The sequence below is a fragment of the Typopeltis vanoorti genome, chromosome 2 (genome assembly GCF_054136105.1).
Source record: "Typopeltis vanoorti isolate ZY-2024b chromosome 2, IOZ_Tvanoo_1.0, whole genome shotgun sequence".
Lineage (NCBI taxonomy): Eukaryota > Metazoa > Arthropoda > Arachnida > Uropygi > Thelyphonidae > Typopeltis > Typopeltis vanoorti.
Window position 1 is genome coordinate 41177307 of NC_143550.1, and position 24775 is coordinate 41202081.

General features: G+C 33.7%; 1 protein-coding gene across 1 annotated transcript in view; it reads left to right on the plus strand.

The window, feature by feature from the left end:
* Positions 1 to 24775, plus strand: part of LOC150108956 (adenine DNA glycosylase-like) — a 91719-nt gene that overhangs the window by 22244 nt on the left and 44700 nt on the right. The window contains exons 3-5 of the mRNA XM_090404542.1: positions 2156 to 2481; positions 8951 to 9095; positions 21325 to 21457. Coding sequence (XP_090260668.1) covers positions 2156 to 2481; positions 8951 to 9095; positions 21325 to 21457 — 604 coding nt within the window. The remainder of the gene's footprint in view (positions 1 to 2155; positions 2482 to 8950; positions 9096 to 21324; positions 21458 to 24775) is intronic.

Consider the following 24775-nt stretch of genomic DNA (forward strand, 5'->3'; position numbering starts at 1 on the left):
GAAGCATTAGTACAGTATATTGTACTAATGCTTCAATACTTCAATTTTAGGAATCGTGTAAAGTCTGCAAACAATTGGGTGAGCCTTTGATGGAAATAAATGCAAAAATATAATATCGGTGATACTATTTCGTGGATGAGCACCGCACACCTAGCACACCCGGAATATTCACCACTGATATATATATATATGTATGTATGTTACTGTGAAAGACTGAAATTAGTGAATGCTGATATTCTCTGGTGAATGTCGACACATACCAAATATGTTGGTGAAAGACCGACGTATTTGGTTATATTATTATATACATTCGAACCATCGCCGGTATATATCGACAAGCACAGATGAGCTCTGGTGGGGGTTGAAACGACAAGCCGAGAACCTAACCTAACCTACCACGTCTTCATATCAAGCCCTGACTGAACAACATGAGTTTATTTCTATAAAAAGAGCGGTTGCGAAAGAGAATCTTCTACTGCAAGCAACGAAAAGGTTACGAACCTCAAAAAGAAAATTTCCTCTTGCTCAAATTGGTGATACCATATGAATACAAGTCCCTGATTTCGACCATGGTCGTACAGATGCCCAAAAAGTGTTGGCGGTTGTTGTTGGAATAGAAGACTCCGACTTTTATAAATTAGCAAACAAAAATGGTACCCTCAAGCAGCTTTATACCCGTAATCAGTTCGTAATTTGTAAAAAAAAGTTACTTTCCGTAGATGAGATTTTTCTTCTCAAGAAATGTCGCTGAGAGAAGCTGCTGCAACTAATTCGAGAAGTGGAAGACAAGGCTATACACGCTTTAATTGCAAAAAGAAGTGTTCCACGACTGAATGCAGTTGTAAATGCAAAACTTTCTCCTATTTTGACATATATCATAATATTATTTCTCCTATTTTGGCATATATCATATATTAAAAAGTTGCATTTTTGTCTTAACGTAATAAAAATATTTTTATTCAACACTCACCATCAGTGCATGCTGAATGTCGACATTTTCCGGTGTAAGTGAGAAATAATGATATTTAGCAAATATTTCGTACATACACCAAGTGACTATGTGAATGCTAACATTCACCGGAGAATATTGACATTTGCCAGATATCGGTCTTTCACAGTAACATATATATATCATCCCCAAATTACTAGTCTCATCAGTTTCCTGTAGCTCAGTTCTGTCAGTGTAGCATACAGCTTGTTATCTTTTCATTCCAAAGTGCTTAGCTTTATACTTTGCCATACTGAACTAGCAGCTCTTATCTTTCATGCACACTGTCAGTCTATTTAAATCATTACGCAGGATCTGTACATCTCCTTTTTGTCCCCTCTAGTTTATCATGATCAGCAAACTAGATATCCTCTCTCTCTCACACACACACACACGCCATTAATATACAGATTAAAGTAGCAGCCTTACAGCATGTCACCCTCTTATCCTTGTAATTAACTCCATATTTATCTCTGTTTGTTCCATGTGTGCAGTGGGTGCACCACTGCACACATGGAACAAAGGGGACCAAGGGGCCCTGCCCCCCCCCCCCCAAAAAAAAGAAAAAACATTAGAAAAATTTCCAAAAATCTTTTCCTAATTAAAATTCAATTTTTTTATTTATGTTGTGTCGTGTCTTCTATTTCTATACTACTTATGAATTAGCGGCCACATAAGGTGGGAATACCCTATTGCTCTCTGGAATCCTGGCCGCTGTCAAAGCAAGGCAAACGAAGTAGTGCTCTTGCGGACCGAGCGCTACTTTGTTTGTCCGAGCCGGGCCAGAGGATATCACGGGTATCATGTATTGGCAATCACTGCAGATGCTCAGTCATAGGTCATATGCATTCTCAAATCGTCTACTCAACTCGCCCCCTCCCCAAGGTTAAATCATGAGTATCCCCCCCCCCCCCCCGAAGATTAAATCTTAAGTGCTCGCCCCCCCCTCCAAGATTAAATCCTGAATGCGCTACTGCATGTGTGTATACTCAAATGATTACAAAAGGTCACTTTTGTAATCATTTAATGTGTATCAGTCATAAGTTAGTTTTAATATCTGATTAATTATTTTTTTTTCTATAGTTGGTGTAAATGTTAAGTGTTAAGTTCAGCATTATAAGTTAGTGTAGTTCATTGTTTCATTAAAAGAAAAATACTTTATTATAGAAATGGCCAGACTTGGAAGCACTAGCCAAAGCAAATCTAGAAGAAGTGAATAAGGCATGGGCTGGCCTTGGTTATTATTCTCGTGCTCGGAGGCTTCATGAAGGTGCACAAAAAGTAATGTCAGAGCTTGCTGGAGTTTTACCCCAGGATGTAAAAGAACTTAATGAACTTATTCCAGGTATTGGAAGGTATACTGCTTGTGCTATTGCTTCAATTGCATATAACAGAATAACAGGAGTTGTAGATGGAAATGTTTCTAGGGTGTTGTCACGTCTTAGGGTGATTGGAAGTGATATAACGAAACCAGCTACTATAAGTTATATTTGGTAAGTTCATAATATGTATATGTCTCTAAATAAGATATGTCTCTCCCTCCCTCAGTAACATTCATTCTCTGTACAAGCAAAGCTAACTGAGTTATGCTAAGTTATGATGTCATAACTAACCACTTTCAAGGTACAGCCATCATTCCATAATGTTCTCAGCAAAAGTTATTTGCCCTTTGTGTTGGAAGGATGATAGTTTCTTATTGAGGCATGTAATTGTGCCTGCTACTGACATTCTGTCTTATGTTGGGTATATTTGGAGATTCGCATAAAGGAAGAAGAAAGCACATCTCTCTTTTCTCATAACCAATATTCCCTCTAATTTTTGCTTGCTCATATACACAAGTTTCAGACTCAGTGTGTACAATGGCCTATGCTCACAATAGAAAAAGTCCCAAGCTATAAGCTCTTAATTTGATATGCCTTAAGTTGGTGAAACATCTTTGTTAAAAGATCTTTTACATTGCATGCTAAAAAACCTGCAAAATAGTGAACAGTAAATTAATTTGCTTAAATCCACGTAGCTACAAAAATTCACCTTTTGTACACGTTCAAGTGACTGTAATGTCTAGACAGTAGACACACTAAACAAAATATGCCTATGCAACTTGCTAGTGTCAGCAACATTTTGCTACATGATGCAGGCTAAAAGTAACTATCGTATTTTTCACCTTATAAGACTCACTTTTTTGTACCTAAAATTTATCTGAAAATTAGGATGCATCTAAGCTGAAAGCTTCTTATAAACTGATGCATCATATACACCAATGTGTTTTTTATGTATGAACAGTTACGGTGTGCATCGTTGCTTGTTGGTAATGTGTGATCAGTTTGAATAGTTGCACAGTTAATGGTCACATTTAAACTACTAATCGGTACATTATTTTATTTAATTTTCTTTTTATAACCCATGGATTCTACAGAGCACAGACTAGCTATACAATTGCGTTTAAGTGTAATATGATTGGGTATGCAAAAAAGAATGGCAATAGGGCAGCAGAGTGGTACTTTGGGTCTCTGCCTACAGAAAAAATGGTACAAACTTGGAGGAAACAGGAGCAGCAATTAACAGAAGCAAATTGTAAAAAACACAATCTCTGCAGAAAACCAGCAGAATGGCCAGAAATTGAAAATTAATTAAAAACTTGGATAATAGATCAAAGAAATTCGGATTGCTGCATATCTACAAAAATGATTATTCAACAAGCAAAATTATTGGCAACAGAAAGAAATATCATCGATTTTACAGAGTTACTATCATGGTGCTTTAGATTTATGAAGAGAAATGATTTATGTATGCATGCAAAAATGAAAATATCACAAAAAATGCCACATGAATTTGAAAATAAAATTGAGTTTCACAGATTCAACTTAAAAACTAGAAAACAAGATAATTTTGAACTTTCACAGATAGCTAATATGGATGAAGTGCCGCTGACTTTTGATGTGCCCTCGAACAAGACTGTTGGCTCCAAAGGTAAAACAAAAATATTGTTAAAACTTCTGGTCACGAAAAACTCTGCTATACTGTTGTTTTGTTGTGCCGTGCTATTTCACTTTAGTCACTAAAGCATTATTACCATAACATATCACCGTCTATTATTTCATTCATAAAGGAACAAGACTCTCAAAATGTTATCTTGCTATCTTATTTATGCTCTCTATCACAGTGTATTATTTCATTCATAAAGGAACAAGACTCTCAAAATGTTATCTTGCTATCTTATTTATGCTCTCTATCACAGTGTATTATTTCATCCATAAAGTAACAAGACTCTCAAAGTGTTATCTTGCTATCTTATTTATACTCTCTATCACAGTGAATTATTTCATCCATAAAGGAACAAGACTCTCAATGTGTTATCTTGCTATCTTATTTATGCTCTCTATCACAGTGTATTATTTCATCCATAAAGGAACAAGACTCTCAAAGTGTTTCTTGCTATCTTATTTATGTCCTCTAGGTGCAATTAAGATTGACCAGGTTTTGTTGCCTATTCGACTAATTTGTCAATGAATCAGTTAAATTGCAGATTTACTTGGTTGCCAACCAGCATTCCAGTGCCTTTCCTGCTTTTCTTTCATGCAGAGGATTACTGGATGTTTTGCACTAATAGTGGCTTAATACATGTTTAAATTTATTAAGCCATCTCTGTTAGTGTTAATATTGAACATAAATTCACTGTTCACTAAGCATCACATCATGTCATTCAATAGGTTGCTTTTGTTGGATAACTGTTAGTATTTCCATCTACCAAGCCATTAAAATTAATCTCACTATTGTAAAATGATCTGTGTTTCCTAAATTTTTGATAAAATGAATTCATGTAAATGGAACCTGCAAATTAAATGCCTCTGTAGCACAGTTGGAAGAACAGTTGAACATGGACCCATTGTTTGGAAAAGACTCGAGTTTGGTTCTCATCATGAAAAGAAAAATATTTAGGTGGCTTTTTCAATCCAATTCGAGTTAGCCAGTATCATGTATGGAGGCAAAGTTTTTTCCTAGTAGAAATTTTGGTTTTTCCTTCTGCAAAACAGACAGATTGATCAGAGGACACATAAATCAACAAACAGAAAGACTGTAATGAGTGGTAGTTGATGAAGCATAGACATTGGATCATGTAGTGTACTGTATAGCATAAAGTGATCTCCTGAGATGAGTCATCATAGTGCCATGTAATAATAATAATAATGATAATAATAATATAATGAAAAAACTTATAAATTGAGAAAAGAGTACCATAAAAGGAATCATAAATAATAAAGGTAACATGAAAACTGGAGGTAAAGATAATCTGGATGTTTGGAGTAATTACTGTGAAAGATTATTAAATGAGATATGCAATGACAGAAAAATATCTTAAAATATTCAAGTGTATTGCCATTAGGAGTACATAACAATACTTTAGGTAAGAAAAGCCATCAAAAACCTGAAATGTGGTAAAGCAGCTAGGTGATATTTGACCATAAATGCTGAAATATGGAAGTTTACAGGGGCTGTACTATAAAACTTTCTTATTTGATACTGTGGCTACGGTACATAATCAAAAGGACAGCTGGAAGGCCCAATAATAGATAATTGGAAGAGAGCTCTCATGGTATCCATCTATAAAAAGGGGAAATAAAATTGAATGTGAGAATTAAAAGGAATCATAAATAATAAAGGTAACATGAAAACTGGAGGTAAAGATAATCTGGATGTTTGGAGTAATTACTGTGAAAGATTATTAAATGAGATATGCAATGACAGAAAAATATCTTAAAATATTCAAGTGTATTGCCATTAGGAGTACATAACAATACTTTAGGTAAGAAAAGCCATCAAAAACCTGAAATGTGGTAAAGCAGCTAGGTGATATTTGACCATAAATGCTGAAATATGGAAGTTTACAGGGGCTGTACTATAAAACTTTCTTATTTGATACTGTGGCTACGGTACATAATCAAAAGGACAGCTGGAAGGCCCAATAATAGATAATTGGAAGAGAGCTCTCATGGTATCCATCTATAAAAAGGGGAAATAAAATTGAATGTGAGAATTATGTGAGAGTTTCTCTGCTGAATTTCTGATAAGATTTGTGCAAGCATATATGAGAAGCAATGAAAAATTTTGGAAGAGAAACTTAGAAAAGAACAAGCTGGGCTCAGACCAAGATGAGAATAATATAATGATTTGTATTTAAGTTTTGTAGATCTGGAGAAGGGATTTGATAAAGGGGCAAGAGAAAATATCTTTAAAATCATACACTTATATGAAGTAAATGGAATATTATATACCACATTACATAGTCTTTATTGAAGTTGTAAATTCAGCAGTTAGAATTGAAGGCAGGATTGATTGATGTAAGATGAGTGCAAAATGTCGCATTTCTTATTCATCATTTGCAGTATATGGAATACATTTTTTTTACAGTCAAGACAAGCCTTACAAGTCTCAAAGAGCTATCATGTTCGTCTAGAGCAGATTATTACAAATTTCCATGGCCATGGTAGAATTCAAACCCACATCCTGTTAATTGGAGGATCCTGTTAGCAGGCCCAAATCATCTGCTCCCCTCTCATTAGAACCTATAGAACAAGTAAATTATTACCCTATTCAGGCACAATTTTTAGTAAAGGTAACAAGTTAAGTATGGAAATAAACAATAGAATAAGCAAATCTGGTATGATTGGGAGTCAATTAAATAAATTTATATGAGAACAAAGAAAGTAGCCAAAGCACTAAACTAGTAATATATAAGACAATGTTCGCATCTTATAAGAGGGTTTAGTTAGAAATAAAACAGTTGATCAAAGACTAGAAACCTCAGATATGAGAGTTCTGAGAAAAATTAGGAGAGTGAACAGGTGACACCTATGGCAGAATCATATGAAAACTTGAGGATATTAGGAAGGAATTTGATATTGTTGCATTCAAGAATGCGTACAAGAGTACAGATAACCTAAGGTGATATGGTCACTTAAGTGGAATGGAATGAAAGGAAATGCTAGCAAAACCAGTGATTTATATCAGGAATGACAAGAAAAAGACTTGAAGCAAGACCAACATCAATCTATGGGGATTAATTCAGTGCTCTAGAAGACCAATATGTAAGATGCAACAGTATGGGAGTCTTGACGAATAACAGAATAATTTTGAGAAAAATTGATGATAGGAAGTGTGTTAATAATGTAAACTTAATCATTTAGTATTGTCATAATATCATATACATCCCTTGAGTATACATATCAGGAATTTGATGAAGATGATGGTAATATAAGGAGAGTGTACTGTTTATATAATGAATGACCAAAGTGATATCATGACTCTGGAGTGTTTATTATGAGGAGCATTTGAGGAAATTTGGATTAGAGGCATTGGTGGACAGGAAGAAAAGAGAGGAATTATAAAAAGAGTGAATGTTAAGATGAGAAAAGTGAGAGGCCATCCCTGGGAGTCGTACAAAGATGTAGTGAAGAAGGGTGTGAGGAGTAGAATTTTTATGTGGAGAGTTGTTAGTGAGTGGAATGCATTGCCATAGTGCATTGTGAATACAGGTAGTGTAAAGAACTTCAAAGTTCATTATGATAGCTGGTTGAGTGGGCCTCTCATGATAAGCCTGTTTCATGAAGGTTAACAAAATAATAATAATAATGCAATTTTGGAGCTTTTGCCAATTTTACATATTAGTGGTTTTAGCAATATACAAGGCAGTGTTTAAACCAGTTTTACATGCAAGGTGGCTTAGAAATTAAAGCATTTGATGAAAAACTGGAGACTATAGATATGAGAATTCTGAGAAAATTAAGGGCCTGAATAGGTGGCATCAGTGGCAGAATCATATTAAAAATGAAAATATTAGGAAGAAACTTGACATGAGTGGCATTCAAAAAAATATTTAGTTCTTCCAATATTTCATCTTAACTACTGAAACATTGTCAGAGAGTACAGTATCAGACTTGTAACAGGCATTCGAGGTCTGGTGTGCACAGGTCTGATCTCCTGGCTTCCATTGTGATTCTGATACAGGCGGTGATATGATTGAGACTTACAAACTTCTGAAAGGGTCATACGAGATTTCAGGTGATGGAATTTTTTATTTTATGGAGGATGGGGAAAGGACAACAGGGCATCCTTGGAAGCTGAGAATGAAAACTGCCAAGAGGGGTTGAGATCTAGATTTAGGTGGTATGTGATTGGAATGGATTGCCATTGGATGTTGTGTGTGTAAGCAGCATGAATGAATTCTAGAACAAGTATGATAGCTGATGCGTGTAGTATGTGACCTCCCTCAATGAGTCCCTGACTTCCTAGAGGTCTCTCTTAATAATAATAATAATTATTATTATTATTGTATAATAAACTTGGTTCTAATACTGAATCACTGTTACCAGTTCAGAGTTTAGTTGTTTACTTAGTACTCCCTCATTCAAGTGGTAAAATTAAGATCAGTACAAGTGTAAAATTTTAATAATATTTTTTCAGCAGCAATTCAGGTGAAATACTGATGATGATAATATTATTTCACTTGCATTGCTGCATTTTGCTGCCACTTGTGATGAAGAAGAAGAATAGTGTGCAAAATGAAAATTGAATTTTTTTTTTAAATTTAATTATTACATTTTGATTTAAAATTGTATTTTTTAATTTATTTATATAATTTTGAAAAAACAAGATCAAGATTCTGAGAATGAACATCTCAGATCTTGAAATCCTAGAACTGAAAATATCTGACAGGATTGCAGTGCTTATCTGAAACATTGAGAAAGATATGAGATTGTTATTAGCCATTTCTTAGACTAGCAACATCTACCTAAGAAGTGGCATATAAGAAGACATTTATTATCATTTTGGGTGATGAAAACTTGAAGTTCTACCACTAATTTGGCTCTGTTAATCTATACTAAAACTTGTATAATATTTTTTTCACCTTTTCTGTTTTAACTTGAAAATTTAAAATTTCATCAAATACCTAAATATTTTCAGGCAACTGGCAGATGATGTGGTTTCCTCTGACAGGCCAGGAGATTTCAATCAGGCACTAATGGAACTAGGAGCAAAAATCTGCACCCCCAGAAATCCTCATTGTGCAGAATGTCCATTACAAGCTGTTTGTCTTGCTTTTCAGAAAGTTAGTGTTGTTTTGTTAGTATTTTTATACTTTGATAGTAGTTAGTATTACAATAACAATAAAAATTGAAATACTGTATTTGCTCGCGTATAAGACGCACTTTTTTCCTTTGAAATGGGTCTGAAAAACAGGGTGCGTCTTATACGCTGATACTCAGATTTTTATTACTTTCATTTCTGGAAATTTTCTCTGTTCCAGGTTACGCGATTTCTTTCTTGCTTCCTTGCGGTGTGTGAGAGCATTCCAGTTACTTATAGTTCAGTGGAAGTGAATTTTCAGCCTCATCCTAAATACATTCAAAATATATTATTTTCTTCACATAATTTACACCACCCCCCCATTTTAAAGCATCATCTCATTTACTGTCAAGTTATTTGATTATGGATGCCAACAAAGTTATTAAAGAAATTTATTTTCATCCAGGAAATCTCTTATGAATTATTTTAATAAATTAATTCCTTTGTAGCATGTTTGCATATACTTTCAAAGATATGTCTTACTGCTGTTTTAAAGGCGAAGTAATTCTCCAGTTCACAACAACAGGTGACACTATTTATGTGTCACTCTGTGTCGTTATGAACTACAGTGCCTACTTGGTATTTGCAATTAATTTTGTAATAGTGAATAATTCTCAAACATTTTATTTTGCATAACCTGCAAGTCATCACCATTCTTCTTACAAAAATAAGTAATACAATTAAGCAAACAAAAAAAAGTAAAAATGAAATTTAATTTTTTTCTTCTGTAAATAAATTATGTTCTGTAAAAATGGTTTTGATAGTTGTCTTATCAACTTTACATGGTATTAAATTTCTTTACTGTAAACTATGTAGAAATGTATATATATATATATTTCTAATAATAATCCTCTTTTCCCTATTTTTTTAATCTTGCATGTGCAATAATTAAGATAAATGAGTATTCAGGATTGAATTAGCAAGTATTTCATCATAAATTTTTAAAGGAAAAAAAAATTAATTAAAACTGTGCCTAAATTAAGCTAGCTCCTTAAACAAAAAAGAAAAATGTATCACTGTTATGCATATGCTTATCTTCAAGTGCACAGGTATAGTTCGCCCACCGTTTCCAGGTCCCTGCTTCGCGTCTTTCCAAGAATAGTCCATTCATGCTGAAGGGGAGAAAAAAATGAAGGACGTCCGAATTGGTCGCCAACACGCGAAATCACGTGCTTTATAGGTAAAATTTTCCAACTGTTATACAAGCAACATAGTTAACTACAATAATCATAAAAGAGAAGTTAATTTTCCGACCGGTAATAATAAACAACTCATCCCACTATACGGACTGATTACCCTATTATCAGAATGGATTCTTCTTTTTCTGAGATGCGCAGAAGTGTCGAGGGACCTCAAATCGGTGGGCAAACTATAGTCCATTCAACTATATCAGCACTAAAAGTTTAATAAAGGAGTTTTCCTGTAAAAACATCATTCTCTTGCTGAGAAGGAAAGATAATGCTCTTCTCACTTTCTTTAATAAATCGATTGAAAGCTATTAATAAAAATCGCAAGTATTGATAACTGATCTTTCTTTCCTTACGAATATTATATATATATATATATATATATATATATATACCCTCTGTCCAAAAGAAACCGAACTTTTCGAAAATAGAAGAAACTAGTGGCGCCACGTGTTGTATCTTTTTGATGTCGAAAGCGGCAACCTTCATTAGTATTGTGTCAACTGTTTATGACATTTGCTTCATTTCATGAGTTATAGTGCCAAGAGTGACAGTGTGTTTTGATGAACGGTCGGTTGTCATGATATTCATGCCATACGCGACGAATTCTCGCTATCAATTGCTTCAAAACTTCGAGATAAAACTCACCATTGACCATTTGGCTAAGCGGAATGCTATGTGGATAATGCCCTTGGAATCGTAGAATCAAATCAGTACTGTCTTTACTTTTGGCTTCTCCAAGCAACTTTTTTTCGGATTTCCTCTTCTGGTGGTCTCCACTCAGCACTCTGGCTCTTTGTTTCAGGCTCATACTCAAAATGCCACGTTCCATCACCAGTAACAATCGTTTCAAGGAAGTTTGAGTCATTACGAGTAGTTTTAATGAGGTCCTTGCAGCGTTCAATTCAATACATTTTTTGGTTGTCGGTCAACTTGTGCGGAACAAATTGCGATTTCAATTTATGAAGGCCCAAACTCTTGGTCAGAATGTTGTGCACAGTTGATTTTGGAATCCACAATTCATCTTCAATCAATCTCACAGACGATTTCGAGTTTTCTTTGATGAAATCACGCACTTTTTGGATGTTAACTTCGTTAAGTCCAGTTTTTGGGTGGCCCGGCGTTTTGTCGTCCTCAAGCGTCTCACGACCACTTTGAAATCTCTTAAACCACTCATAAACTTGAGTACGGGATAAGCATTCATCACCATATGCTTTTTGAAGCATTTGATGCATTTCGGTAAAACTTTTAACAAGTTTAACACAATAGTCAATCGCAACTCTCTGTTTGAAACTCATTTTTCGACCGTTTCTTTTAAGGTTACACGGTGATCAGCATTCTTATTTATGAATTTAGGGACACAAAACACGTGTTGAAAAGATTATTTTACTGATTAATAATAAAATAATAACTTGACATTTTGACCCCTGTATTGAGGTCATCATCAGATGGATACATGTGTATAAGAACCAAGCTACATGCTGTTGCACTCTATACAGGTAAATTACATCTACGTTGTAAACTGATCTTTTTTCTTAGCCTGCTCTCTAGTGATAAAAAAAAAAAAAAATTACCAATAAAAACTACAATAAACTCTGCTAAAGTCCTCAAGTACTAGGATTCTTCTGGAATTATACAATTCAAATTGCTCTATTACGATTATCTTCTGGATTTGTACAGTACAGGTTGCTATTGAATGTTCAGGGGGGGGAAAAAAAAAATTCACCAAGACTTCTTGGTATTGAGATTTTTCTTTGTGGTTGCTATGAAGGTTGCAGATGGGTCCTCCACATTCTTGGAATGGTTAGACCATCATTTTTATTCAGATTAGGATCATGTTTGAGCATTTCACATGCTTCCTTGAATTTCTGCTCGAACCAGGTTTTGGTTCGGTGTAGGGACTTGGTACCTTTCCAATCAATTCTATGGTATGTTTGGAGTGCGTGGTCAGATAGGCCAGTTTTTCCAAAATGGAGGTATTTTATGTGTCGTTTGTGTTCATCCTTACTGATTGGGATGGTGCACCCTGTTTCCCCTATGTGTGGTATGTTACATATGCATTGTATTTTGTAAACCCCTGGGTTGGCTAGGTGTGGCAGAGGATCCTTGGAAGAACTGAGTAGGTGCCTTAATTTTGTTGGGAAAATTAAGACCCCCGACAAAATTGAAATACAATTACATGGTACTCTACCAAAAGTTGGTTGACTTGCAAGAGTCAGTTAATCAAAGGGTCATTGCTTTGAAGTTCAGATAAATGTTAGATTACTGTACCATCATATTTGTGTGTAGTTCAAGCAGTACAAATTACAGTTTCATTGGCTAAGTTTCAAATTGCTAGATATCCATTAGATATCCATCTGGATAATGAATGAGAATGGGAAGATGATTCTTCTTACTACAACTTCAAATCCAATTTCTTCAGTAGTCATTGAAATCAACAAAGCTGGGGAACATCCTCCTTACAATCCAGACTTGGCTCCATCATACTTCTGGTTACTTCCTGAATTGAGATACATCTTATGGTTGTCTGTTTTGAAAATTACAAAGAGGTAAAAGCAAAAGGGAGAAATGGTTTTCCAAAAACAACCTGAAGAGTTTACTAGCGTAACGACATTGAAGGACTTGTTATATAGACCTCTAATTTTTTTTTAATTATAATATATTAACATTTTTGTTAATTGTATACATTGAATTAAAATTTATTCAATAAACTTTAAATGGTATAATTATGTTACAATTTGTATGATATGGAATCATCTGGAACCAGGAATTGATCAACAGTCAGTGATATAATCAAATTTAATGATACAAAAAACTAAAGGTAGAATTAACATGCTACCCAAATTCAAAATATTTGCTTTATGTCAAAGAAGGTGTTTAGTTCATTGTTTAATTATGCTTGAGGCCCATTGCAGGATTATTTAAATTGGCCTTTGTGTAGGAGATGGAAAAAATTGCTTAAATCGTGTGCTTTCTGTAATACTGTATAAAAGCCTGAATGCAGCATATAAGAATAAAAAGGGTGCTCATCATTGATTTACACCTGAGCCAGTCAGAAGGCAAGTGCATTTTTGGACTGAGCTATATTTCCACACTTGTTGAAAAACCGAGATTGAAATAATGGTGACGACTGTGATGGAATGAAGGATTCAAACAGAAATTATTTCAGCGATCATCTTTTCTGCACCATTGGGTTGTGAAAGGATATAAGATTAAGGTGACAATGGCAACAAATTTGCACGAAGTTATTTTCAGATTATAGAGGAAAACTGACAGCAGGGTGTTTAAAATACAATTTTATTTAATGCTGACCATAAAAACAAATTTATATTATAGCCTACCAGTTTCACCAGCAGACTGTCTGGCTTTTTCAAGGCGTTTATGAAAAGACATAAAAACTAGTAAATGCAAATTGAAAGGGACATAAAAAACGTTGTAAACCAACTAGTAGCTAAGGTTGCACGTTCGCGTGACAGAGAGGACTTATTGTTCTTATTCATTATCACGCATGCGTGTTTGTTGTAAACGTGTAATGTGATTACTGGCTAGCTGTTAGCTATAGTTCACCTTGATTAAGAGAGAGGATAAGGTTTTTTCACGAACCGTTTAGAATTACACCCTAATTTTTGTTGAGGTTTCCACCAGTTATTGATACTATTGTGGCTTCCTTGAATAAACGATGTCTGTAATCGTCATCGAGATATGGCATGGAGCTGTTTTGCCACTCTATCATGTGGTTAGACGTACAGAAATTATGTGCTAAGCCAGAAGAGATACTTCTGTTGTGGTTTACATCACCAACATGTTCTTTTTGTCTGATTTCTAAACTCCGTGAAGTTTGTCCTATGTAGGCAAGACCACAGGAGCAGGGAATGTAATATACCTGGATATTTGTAGAAAGGTACCTTATCTTTTGGAGGATCCTAAAACTTGTCTGATGCAGGTGGTTGGTTTGAAGACCACTCTGATGTTGTAGGCTCTTAGAATTCTTGCTATTTGATAAGAAATTGACTTGATGAAAGGGATCACTACATTAAAAATGTGCTGGGAGTGTGATTCTTCTTATCTGGGGTTGTCACTGTATAGATATTTTTTTATGATGTTTTGAGGATATCCATTTTGTGATAATGTGTTGGCTATTAGCGAGAGTTCAGTCTGAGTATCCTCCTCTTCTGATATAAACTTTCTGGCCCTATATTTCAACATGTGGATAATGCTCAATGTCTTCCAGTATCTGTGGACTTTCTGTAAATAGATAATTTGACACTGTTTGATTGTTTCTTTATCAAAATGTCTAAAAAATGCAGTTGGTTGTTGTTTTCCACTTCCAGAGTGAATTTTATCTTGTTATGTATTGAGTTGATTTTATCCACAAAAGATTTTAGGTTTTCTAAGCTGTCTTGCCATATAATGAAGATATCGTCAACATATCTCCACCGTGTAGATGGTCTGGGGGAAATTGTGAGAGAATTCCTTTTTCAAGCTTTTCCATGAAAAGGTCTGCACAAGATGGTGATAGTGGGCTTCCCATTGCTAGGCCTTCGAATTGTTGGTATATGGTGTTGTTAACCTTGAAGAAATTAGATTGAAGGCAGTGTCTAAACATCTGAGATACGAACTAAATAAAAGCGATATTAATTGCCGTAAGTTCTTTGATGAAATTTCTAACAATTTAGAGTATTTAGAACAATTTAGAATATGATAAGTTAAACGTTTTACTTTCAGACAACTCCACTTATAAGATCCTAGACAGAGACCCCACAATAAAAAATCATAATGAAACAAACCAACTAATCAGAAATTGTATCTTTTGGCCGGAAGAAGTGAAGAGAACACTAAAATCCTCACATCCTATCACTCCAAGACTATATGGGACACCTAAAATACATAAACAGGATATACCTCTCCGTCCAATTGTTGATGGAAGATCATCAACAACCTGCCTTTTGGCAAAGCATCTTGCAAACTTATTAAATAATAAAATAAGATCAACAGAATCCTATATCAAGAATAGTCAATATTTTGTAAATAAACTCCAAGACATTAAGATTGCACCAACAGACATGCTAGCCAGTCTAGATGTTTTATCCTTTTTCACCAATGTACCAGTAGAAGAGGTAATAAACATCATCCAAGATCTTTTTCCTCTAGATCACACAGATGTTTAGACACTGCCTTCAATCTAATTTCTTCAAGGTTAACAACACCATATACCAACAATTCGAAGGCCTAGCAATGGGAAGCCCACTATCACCATCTTGTGCAGACCTTTTCATGGAAAAGCTTGAAAAAGAAATTCTCTCACAATTTCTCCCAGACCATCTACATGGTGGAGATATGTTGATGATATCTTCATTATATGGCAAGACAGCTTAGAAAACCTAAAATCTTTTCTGGATAAAATCAACTCAATACATAACAAGATAAAATTCACTCTAGAAGTGGAAAACAACACCAACTGCATTTTTTAGACATTTTGATAAAGAAACAATCAAACAGTGTCAAATTATCTATTTACAGAAAGCCCACAGATACTGGAAGATATTGAGCATTATCCACATGTTGAAATATAGGGCCAGAAAGTTTATATCAGAAGAGGAGGATACTCAGACTGAACTCTCACTAATAGCCAATACATTATCACAAAATGGATATCCTCAAAACATCATAAAAAAATATCTATAAAGTGACAACCCCAGATAAGAAGAATCACACTCCCAGCACATTTCTACTGTAGTGATCCCTTTCATCAAGTCAATTTCTTATCAAATAGCAAGAATACTAAGAGCCTACAACATCAGAGTGGTCTTCAAACCAACCACCTGCATCAGACAAGTTTTAGGATCCCCCAAAAGATAAGGTACCTTTCTACAAATATCCAGGAGTATATTACATTCCCTGCTCCTGTGGTCTTGCCTACATAGGACAAACTTCACGGACTTTAGAAATCAGACAAAAAAGAACATGTTGGTGATGTAAACCACAACAGAAGTATCTCTTCTGGCTTAGCACATAATTTCTGTACGTCTAACCACACGATAGAGCGGCAAAACAACTCCATGCCATATCTCGATGACGACTACAGGCATCGTTTATTCAAGGAAGCCACAATAGTGTCAATAACTGGTGGAAACCTCAACAGAAACCAGGGTTTAATTCTAAACAGTTCATAGAAAAACATTATCCTCTCTCTTAATCAAGGTGAACTACAGCTAGCCAGTAATCACATTACACGTTTACAACAAACACGCATGCATGATAATGAATAAGAACAATAAGTCCTCTCTGTCATGCGAACGTGTAACCTCAGCTACTAGTTGGTTTGCAATGATTTTTATGTTCCTTTCCATTTGCATTTACTAGTTTTTATGTCTTTTCATAAATGCTTTAAAAAGCCAGACAGTCTGCTGGTGAAACTGGTAGGCTATAATATAAATTTGTTTTTATTTTCAGTATTAAATAAAATTGTATTTTAATTATAAACAAACCAAATATGTTTAGTTTAAAGCAGGGTGTTTATTAGGAAAAGATCAAGTATTTGGGAGAGTGGTGAGATTATTTGGAATTCTGATAAGTAGTCCAAAGCTTGTATTATCTCACTCATAGCAGGTATTCAGCATCTCTTTTAGCTAGATCTGTAGAAATTGAATATGGAAACTAGTTGCAGTTATGGATGTTAGAGCCACCAAGTCTTCACTGGTTGAATGGTTAGGCTGCAAAAGATTAAGATTGTAATCAGGCATAGCTTCAACAGTGCCCTCTAAAGACATCTGAATTTGTTCATTTATCCATACCAGTATATTGTTATTATTAATGGAGATTGGAAATACAAAATTTGTCAAATTAGTCTAAATGTGAAGTCCTTATGGATCATCAGGTTTTGACCTGAACATTGTTGCATGGCAAGTTCTGAATAAGATTTGATTTTAATTTGTGAAATTGTTTATATTTGTTAAAAGGAAGAAGTACAAATGAAAATTATTATTCTTATGGTGTTACTGGGGGGGGGGGGGGGGGGGTAAAAAGCATTCCTATTCCAGGTAGCTGAATTGAATTTCAATTCTTCAGTGTTCTATACTGTTGAAACTTGCCACAATTATTTGAAAGTCTCTTTTATGATGTACTATGTTTCAGATAAGGAATTTTTATTATTATTTGATGTATGCTTGTACATAGATAAGCTTTTTGCTTCCTTTCTTCCCCCTAGAATGAAACAGTTTTTTAATGAGTTCATTTAAAATTATTAACTTTTCCTCTCTCAAACCCAAAGTCAAACATAATGATGTATTTGCAATAGCATATGGCCATGTTACAGTATTTTATATTTCAAGAGCAGGTGGAATAAACCATTCTCTCAGTCATTATTGGCAGCTAACCCAGGAGACTTTTAATCCTAACCTATTGTGTAACCTAAGATTCAGTGGAAAAGGATTGAAATACATTTCAGTTTTTCTAGAATCAGCATAGTGCGCATATCTTGCAATGCTTTTGAACTTCGACCATCATCATAATAGCTTCTATAGACTTTGTATGAGGAAAAGGTTGAGTTAGCAAAAAATCTAATTTTGTTATTACATTACCAGAGTTGTGCATTTTGCATCTCAAATAAACTACTCCTGCTGACTATGATGTGTGCATTCTTTCGTGTGGTCTCTATACTGCAGTTATTTAATGTTGATATAAAAAAAAATGAGGTATCATGGGGTGGGGGCTGTTGGCATATTCACAAAAATGTGAGTGAAATATATCAGTGGAGAGACATATACCATTGAAGAGTTATACTGAAAGAATTGTCTTGGGAAGAAGGGAAAGGAAACCAGTTTTACATTTTTTTCTCTCCTCCCCAGAATTAATACATTTTGGTGAACTAAAAGTTCTAAATAATATATGTTACTGTACTTCTTAAAAGGATCTTAGATGAGTTCCCTCATAGCATGATCACAAAGATGCCATTTTTTCCCTTGGGTTGGATAAGCTCAGTTTTAAATACTATCTAGCATGTGTGGAATCTTTATAAGGATTTGTTGAAAGTTAGTTACCAGCATACAGAAGCTGTAGGACTTTTCTTTCCTGCAAAGCTAATTTCATAACCAATTTTTTTTTTTTTTTTTTGGTATGTTGGTTGCATACACAAGAGGCTGGTTGGTCGATCTATAGTACATTAGTACTATGTATATGGGATTATAGAACACATGCAATCAATAATTTAATTACAGTTACAATTGAAGCAATGGAGGCTATGAAATTAGAATTCCATCCAGCCATGTCTAACCATATCTTACCCCTACACACAAATGTGATGATGATGTGGGTTTTGAAACCTTTCATGTTTGGAGTTGATATATTAGAAGGGGGAAAAAACATTCCTTTTTCAGGTAGCTGAATTGACCTTTAATTCTTCAGTGTTCTTTACTGTTGAAACTTGCCACAATTATTTGGATAAGGATTTCTTTTATTATTATTCTTTGATGTATGCTTGTGCATGGATAAGCTTTTTGCTTTGTTTCTCCCTCCCTCTCTTAGAATGACTCTTTTATTGGCTCAGTTTTTCTGTTGATTGGTAAAACTAAGAGGAAATTTCTTTAATGAGTTAATTTAAAATTATTAACTTTTCCTCTCTCAAACCAAAAGTCAAACATAATAATGTATTTACAGTGGCCATATGGCTCCTCAGACTTTTATTACATTCCATCATCAGTTTCATCACATTATTATAGAAATAACAGCACTAGCATTTTTGGATACCCTTATAATTCATTGACCATCAAGCCATCCAACCTTCTTGGTTTATAAAAAAACCAATCCACATTGCCCCTCCTCCCAAAAATTAAGAGTCATCAGAACCTTAACAGAGCAAGGACAGTTTGCTGCTCAGAAGCATCTCTCTAATATGGATTCCAAATATTAAGAATACTTTGCTTCAGGGATAATTATAGCAAAAAAAAAGTATTAAAGCCTTTTATACACCACTATATTTTTAAATTTATCCTTATTATGTTGATAAGCAGATTCAGAATCTGTCAATAAAGATAATGCATAAAAATGCAATCTGCATTCCATATAGTAAGGTTACTTTAGAAAAAATATAAGTTGAATCAACATCAGAATAACTTAAATTTAAATAGAGTCTGTATTCCATGTGATAAAGGTAATTAGTTCATCTGAAAAAACCAGCACAGAACCCTTCAAAAAATTTAAAAAATACCAGTTGGATAGTATGTTTATATTCCCCCCCCCCTCAAAAAAAAAAAAGATCTGTAGTATTGTCAAATACATCCAAAAACTCAATTCCTTCATAACCAGGTGTGTACATGCAGTTGAGCATATTTTTGCCCAGCAGTTTATTATTCAGTGTCTAAAATACATGCAGGAACATCAGTATTCTATCAGATTCTTACATTAATATAAATCTGGATTATCAGAACATGCATGACAATGCAGTCAGTTGGGATAACACTCACTCACTCTGCAAAAGATTAAATGTTGGCATGCAAGAATATTAAGAAAGACAGCAGAGACTATATGCCTCACCCAAATCTTGAGAAAAATGACCGTTTATAATTATCTAGAATATGAACAGTCATTCTTGTTGATATTGGCTCTGCCAGAACCTGTAATTGGCCAGTTAACCAATGATGGAATATATGGTACAATTTGAGGGCCAGTATGCTTGGCTAGTTGGTCTCATTGTATCTCTGTAATATATTTTTGTTAATAAATTTTTAATCTGTAGTAAGTAGTTTAATATGTATGGTTTTTTTTTTTCAATGAATACTGTGCACTATCCATCATTGTGAGAGAACTATCCTGCTTATTTGCAGTTCAAAGTGGATTGAAGAAAAATTTTAAAAAGAGTTCCTACTGAGCTCCTATTCATTCATTCTGTCTTATCTCTTAAATTTCTTAGCTAGAATACAAAAAAAAGTTAAAAGATCTCTCTTGATTATTATACATGCATATGTTTTCTTCTAGCAATCAAATTTCATGAAAAAGATCTTTTCTTCATTTGCTGAAATTGGCATGGAGATAATTCCTTTGACAGTAGGGGGATAACATTTAAGCAACCACAAAGGCATTTCCAAGAAATAAACTTTACTGCAGATTCTATCTCATTTCATGGAACATATGCCACTTGCTTTTCAACTGAGCACATAACTTTTCACTAATAGGTGAAGGTTCAATATGTTATACTGTCCTTCAATAACTTAACAGTTTCATATCGGAGAGTAGATAAAGATGCATATAAAAACTTTTTTGGGATCACACAATTAACTTGTCACTATTTTTTTTTTATATTTAATTTAATTTCATTTTTATTTATTTATTTATTTTGTCCTTTCGATCTCTCTTTTCCCCTCTTCTGTCTTGCTTGCTGGCTGGCATTTTTGTTACCCATTGACAGCTTTTCCAAAACTCACAACTAATGTATATGTCCATTACCAAGACTCAAATCAAAACTTAGTTACTATTAGTATCTATTGTAATATGCAAATAATACACTATTATTTGTATGTTACAATAATAGTGTATTGCATAGGAACACTTATAAATAGACAAAATATACATACATTATTCCTGCATAAATTCGTAAAAATTGCATATGATACGATGGTAAGCAAGTTGACTACTTAAACCACATAGTAGTTTCAGTAATACTAACATGTACAATTGCATTAATAAATGCAAACAAATACAGATTATCTTATCATATGAATGAAACTATAAACCTTATTTATGAAATTTACACTTGGTGTATATAACACTGTAAATAAATGAACATAATGAGTAAATCATGATTATGTGAGATATTTTTAATCCATCCTCTACAGCAGCTATTCATCATTGATGTAAAAGAAATATTTCAATGATCTTATTAAAAGAAGTTCAAATTCATGCTACTGTTTGGATATTTTCTTTATTTTGGAAACAAAATGAAGTAAGTTAAAGACCTGCAATTATTTATTCTATACTGTTTAAATATTTATTATTTTAAAATTTATATAAATTAATATTTCTTGTTGTTAGACAGAAAATAATAAGAAATCCTCCACTGTCAAAGAATTGCTAAATGAAAAAATGTCTGTTTGTGAAAAACAACAATTGAAAGCTCAGTGTAAAACCTGTGATTCTTCTCTCTCTGTTCAGGACATTGAAAATTGTAAGTATTTCTTTCAACAGAAGACAGAATAAATTAAAATAGATTTCAGAATACATTACTTCATATGACAGAAACTAACAAAAATCTTTAGCTTGAATATTTTATTGAATACTGATTCCTTCTGTTTCCTGCAATGCAATGCTCTTTTTTTTTTTTTTTTCCAAAACTCAGTACATTGTAAGATAGTTGAATTTGTTTCAACTACTTGTTCATTTTGTAATCAAAGTAAAATCTATATACAGGCTATGTCAAAATTATCTCTTAACACTTATATGGATTGAACATTTAAATTTTATTTTCTTTTTTTTTTTCTCAGATATAATTTTATAATAAATGTTTTAGGTGCCATTTAAGTGCTAATATAATTTTGACATTCCTGTATATATATATATATATATATATATAATCAAAGCAAAATCTATATATATTAAAGATAGGTTACATTTAATCTTTATACATAAAAAAGGATATATGTAGACACAACATAATTTCTTTTAATTTAAAATTTTACCTAAACTTAAATAATAAAAGTCCCTAAAACTATGAACATGTTTATTAATATTGAAAGTAGTTATTGCATGATCTTGATTTGATAAAATCTGAAATATAAGAATAACAATATTGGAAGAAGATCACAATAAAATGTATAATTGTTTCTTAAATGTGTAGCCTAATAAAATGCACTATACAGGCCACTAAATTAGAAACCTTTATGCAGATGTACATAAACATCATTATGCAATGTATATGCGAAATACTTGGTCATATGCATCACCACATGTTCTAGGCAACTAGAACATGTTTAAGCTGCTAGTCAGTAATCGTCAATAATGTTGATCACAGTGATTAAAACAGAGGATCTCTTGGAGTTCAATAAAGGGTTTATTGTGGGTGTCTGGCTGGAGTTGTGATTTTGAAACTCAGCAGAACTAGAACTATTTAAGCTGCTGGTCAGTAATCGTCAATAATGCTGATCACAGTGATTAAAACAGAGGATCTCTTGGAGTTCAATAAAGGGTTTATTGTGAGTGTCTGGCTGGAGTTGTGATTTTGAAACTCAGCAGAACTGACTGATTTCTCAAAAGGTGAGATATCCTAAGTGTTTAATCAGTCCGAAAATAATCACTTGTCGCAGCTTGTCTAAGAGGCATAACTGTGGTCCTAAGACAGTCTGTCAGGAAAGTGATTGCCATTGTCTAGAAGGCTTGTAGATAAACAGAAATGTTTATCAGTCAATTGGAACTGTGTTCCAGTTGACCAAAGGTTGTTCTCAACCCGTATCTCATCAAACTATGTGCAGGAAATTGAAGAGAATCGGTATTGAAAATCACATGCCGATACAGAACCCATTGATTTCTGTGAGAAACTAAAAAATTCATGTACAGTGGTATCGAGAATACTGTAACTGAATAAAAGTCATGTGGTGTGACAAGTCACAGTGCACCTTCTGTACCGACAGTAGGCAGAGAGTTTGGTGGGAGCTTCATGAAGCAACAAACCTAGCTTGCCTTGAAAACACAACAGTCAAGGTTCTGAGGTGGTGTTATGGTATGGGGCATGTTCTGTTGATATGGAAGGGGTATATGCTGATATGGCTGAAAGGTCAGGTATTTTCCAAGAAATATCTGAACATCGTTGCTGATCAAGTCCATCTTGCAGTGTTGACTTTTTATTCAGCAGGTGATGGTGCTGTCATCTGTTACAATGCTACTGTCCATCATATGAATTGCTGAACAGTGGTTCAATGGGCATGATAATGATCCCTGGCCACCACAAATCCTAGATTTTAACCCCATTGAGATGTATAGAACATGTTAGAAAACAGATCCAGGAGTAAAGTCCTCTTCTATTAAATCTGAGTGTTAAATGACTGTCTGGTCAATGCCTGATATGTTGTTGATGTACATGTTATATTTCTCTGAAAGTGAAAAGATAATTTGGGTGTGCAATAAGAAAGAATGTATTTCTTTCATTTCATCTGTGCAATACTAGTTCCTTTTTTATTTCCTTGAAATGCAAAGATAATTTTAAAGTTCCTTTTTTCTTATGGAAACTTCTTCCTTATTCTTGAACAAAAAAAGAATTCATCTCTTTCATGTTTATAGTTCTTAACTAGAGTACATTTTCTGCATAACGTATTAAAAAGAACTGTTTGTTGCTTCGGAAGAAACTATATATCATTTTTATCTAACTACAACTTAGCTTTATTTAAAAGAAATTCATCTGTTAATTTTGGGAAAACTGTTTCCCTTAATGCTCTATTCTACCTTTTATGGCTTAAGAAATCCTTTAAATTCTATTTCTTCCCTAAACTTCCAACTTTCCAGAATGTTGTCTCTATTCTAATCAGTGCAACAGCTGTTATATTATTCTCTCTAATTCACCATCCTCTTTGGAAGCACATACTTCAAGCAAGAACACTATTGCTTGATGCAGTATGCAACATGGTGGTAAAATGAAGTCGCTTGTCGTAAACAAACTACAGTTTTTCAATGGTGTGACGGTGTCATCAGAAAGTTCAATATTTTCTTCTCTCAAGGCCATGTTACAGAAATAATAAACTAAGTTAGATGCGAGTCCTTTTTACAAATGAATATCGCAATCAAACATTTTGCGACAGGCTATAACTATGCAAAGATTTCTCTTATATGTAACATTAGTAGAGAAATTTTTGATTACAAGAAATGGTACATTTTTGCTATACAGTTAGGAAATGTTTACATACATGGTAAACAATAAAACTAAAAAGTATCCTTCCTTTTTATGTATTTATTCGAAATTGGTCTTCACTAAAAAATAAATAAATAATGTAAGATAATCTAATATCACTAAATAGCAAATATGCTACATAGGCCCACCCTTAGAAAAATGATGAGTGGTTTAATAATAGTAAAACTATCATAAATGACAAAACCTGCAAGTCTTTTGCCTTCTGTCTGTATTGGACCTGAGAAAATACTTCTTTACAGATGTTTCATAACAACAATTAGACTCAACTCATGATAGTGTTGTGTCCCAATTTATGATTATTATTCTATCTAGAGAAATTCTGCATTCTGCTTATCTATATTCAGCTTTTATCTATGTACGAGATATCACCCCAAAATACAAATATTTAAGCTATTTCTCCCCTTAGTGTCCCTGATATTTATATTATACTGCACCTTTTGGGACATTTAGTTTAAGATATTAAATACAAAAACAAGGAGCAATCGCGAAAATATGTCTGAATGTGAAACAATATTGCAGTTGCGACACTTTATCTCATTACTCATTTAAATATTCTCTCCTCCCACGTGATTAGGTTCGTACGTTTTC